This window comes from Dipodomys spectabilis, unplaced genomic scaffold (genome assembly GCF_019054845.1).
Source record: "Dipodomys spectabilis isolate Male_0828 unplaced genomic scaffold, ASM1905484v1 ptg000003l, whole genome shotgun sequence".
Lineage (NCBI taxonomy): Eukaryota > Metazoa > Chordata > Mammalia > Rodentia > Heteromyidae > Dipodomys > Dipodomys spectabilis.
Window position 1 is genome coordinate 17,921,027 of NW_024870680.1, and position 2,732 is coordinate 17,923,758.

Consider the following 2,732-nt stretch of genomic DNA (forward strand, 5'->3'; position numbering starts at 1 on the left):
TAATGATTGTTCTAAATTTAGGTCTCTCTCTCTCTCTCTCTCTCTCTCTCTCTCTCTCTCTCTCTCTCTTTCATCTTTGTTTGTACAGAGTACTTTCAACTCAACATGTCAGTTAGTGAGTAAACATATCTCAAAAAATGTTACCCCTTTCATCATTCTACTGGTTATTTTTTCCCCTTAATTCCACATTGGAGCATTGGCATGTAACACTTATCTGTATTGAATGGTTATAGTGTATCTTAGATTTTCTGTGTAAGAGGAAAACAAGCCTGAGAACCATAAGACTTTGTATGCATCTAAGGCAAAGATAAGCTGGGAGAAATCAGCTGCCTAGGTTGCAATTTGCATTTTCCTTTCTTTTTCTTTTTTTGTCTATCATGGGGCTTTTATAGGGCCTGGTGCTATCCCTGAGCTCTTTTGCTCAAGACTAGTGCTCTACCACTTTAAGCCACAGTTCCATTTCCAATTTACTGGTGGTTAATTGGAGACAAGAGACTCACAGACTTTCCTGCCTGGGCTGGTTCAGACCACAATCCTCAGATCTCAGCTCCTGTGTAGCTAAGATTACAGGTGTGATCCATCAGTGCCCAGTACAATTTGCATTTTCAGAGTAGAAGATACTCTATAAACAACTGTGGCTCAGAGTCTTTGTTAGGATACTTCACAGTCAAGCCCAGTATCTCTGACAGACATATTCTTTTATAAATGTTAAATATGTCAGCATCTGAAAGTTGGTTAATGGCTTTTTACCAGATATGACATGAAAAAGATTCCACTGTGTGATTTTTAATCAAAAAAATTAAAACAACAACAACAAAACTCCCTTAGATTGAGATTACATGATTTTAAAACAATTTTTCACAATATAGATCAGGAAAATAAAATAAGTCTAAAACCTAAATGAAAACATATCTGCTAAACAGACATAAACCATTACATAATTGGGTTGCAAATACAAGATTAAAAAATATTTCATACATAAATAATTCAATGAAGAATGGAAATTAGCAATCAGATTCAACAGGAAGTAGAGTTCAATATTAAAACATTTATAAAAATTAATTCAAAACCTTTGTGATAGTAAGGGAAGTATTTTATTAGAAACAAGTTGGGTGTAAATTGCACATCTTGGCTATAATTTTAAGGATAGAGATTTATTTACAAAAAAGATGATTAAACTTTCAGCTTTCAGTCTGTATAAAAATAGTATAAGTGGATTTAAAATGTTTAATTTACAGATTATAGCTAGGTTACATCATGTAACAAATTCCATATACACAACAGTACATCCATATAGAGAAAGAAAACTAAAAGCTCCAACATACCAGCCTGGAACACCCCCACACCAGCAATAACAAAACTCAGAAAAGAATCTGGCATTTCAGAAAACATTCCTCCTTGATCAGAACTTAGGTCTTAATAACAGCTTGTGTATCCTTCTTCGGATTTCCTTTGTCTTGATGGAGTAGATAATTGGGTTGAGCATGGGAGGCACAAAGAGATAGACCAGGGACATGAACTGGTGCACATACTCAGGGGCCTCCTTTGCAAATCGATGGACCATGGACACACTGAGCATGGGCACGTAGAAGATGAGCACAGCACAGAGGTGAGACACACACGTGCTGAGTGTCTTCAGCCTCTCCTCCCGGGAGGCGATGGCCAGCACAGAGCGCAGAATGAGCACATAGGAGAGCAGGATGAGCAGGGAGTCCACCCCAAAGGCCGAGATGACAATGAACAGGCCGTACATGCTGTTGATCGTGGTGTCACCACAGGGCAGGCGGATCAGGTCTGGGTGCAGGCAGTAGGAATGGGCTAGCACGTTGGCCTTGCAGAAGGGCAGCCTCTTCAGAAGAAAGGAAAGTGGGAAGACCATGCAGAAGCTGCGGACGATGATAGATATACCCATGTAGGCTACCCGAGCATCCGTGAGCACTGAGGAATAGCGCAGGGGACTACAGATAGCCACATAGCGGTCAAAACTCATAGCCAACAAGATCCCAGATTCCATCCATGAGAAAAAGTGGATGAAAAACATCTGGGCAAGGCAAGCATCAAAAGCAATCTCTGTGGCATGAAAACAAACAGAAGCCAGTACAGTGGGCAACGTGGAAAGAGACACCCCCAGGTCATTGACAGACAGAAGAGACAGGAAGTAGTACATTGGTTGATGTAAACTCTGCTCCTCCTTTATGATAAAGAGAATGAGGGTGTTGCCCAGGATGGAGATGGCATAAAGCAGCAGGAGGAGGGCAGCCAGCCAGTGCTCCAGGTTTTCCATCTCTGGAAAGCCTGTTAATGTGAAGCTGGTGGTGCTCGAGATGTTAGTCCTAAAGCTTTTCATAAGGGTTTCGGAATGGCTTTTAGAGAAATACAGAGAAAATGAGGTCAGACAGTGGAAGTCATGAACATCAGGAGCAGTCAATGTCTTGGTATAGAACTGACAATGAAGGGCTGGGAAGGTGGCTCAGTGGTAGAATGCTTGCCTCACATGCATGAGGCCCTGGGTTCAATTCCTCAGCACTACATAAACAGAAAAAGCTGGAAGTGACATTGTAGCTCAGGTGGTAGAGTGCTAACCTTGAGCAAATAAAACAGCTCAGGGACAGTACCAAGACCCTGATTTCAAGCCTGAGGTCCAGCAAAAACAATTCGAATTGACAATGATTTCTGGATACAATTCAAAAGACCATGGGAAGACCAGGAAAAAGAAAGTTACGGGCTGGGAA

General features: G+C 41.2%; 1 protein-coding gene across 1 annotated transcript; it reads right to left on the reverse strand.

Annotated features, from left to right (window-relative positions):
- Positions 1 to 1,402: 1,402 nt before the first annotated feature.
- Positions 1,403 to 2,347, reverse strand: LOC122115899 (olfactory receptor 51I2-like). The gene has a single exon (XM_042689500.1). It carries the CDS (start codon positions 2,345 to 2,347, stop codon positions 1,403 to 1,405), a length of 945 nt encoding a protein of 314 aa, XP_042545434.1.
- Between the last annotated feature and the right edge of the window lie 385 nt (positions 2,348 to 2,732).

Bases quoted from the DNA above. Each gene is read 5' to 3' on its own strand.
- LOC122115899 (XM_042689500.1), bottom strand. From the start codon at position 2,347: ATGAAAAGCTTTAGGACTAACATCTCGAGCACCACCAGCTTCACATTA.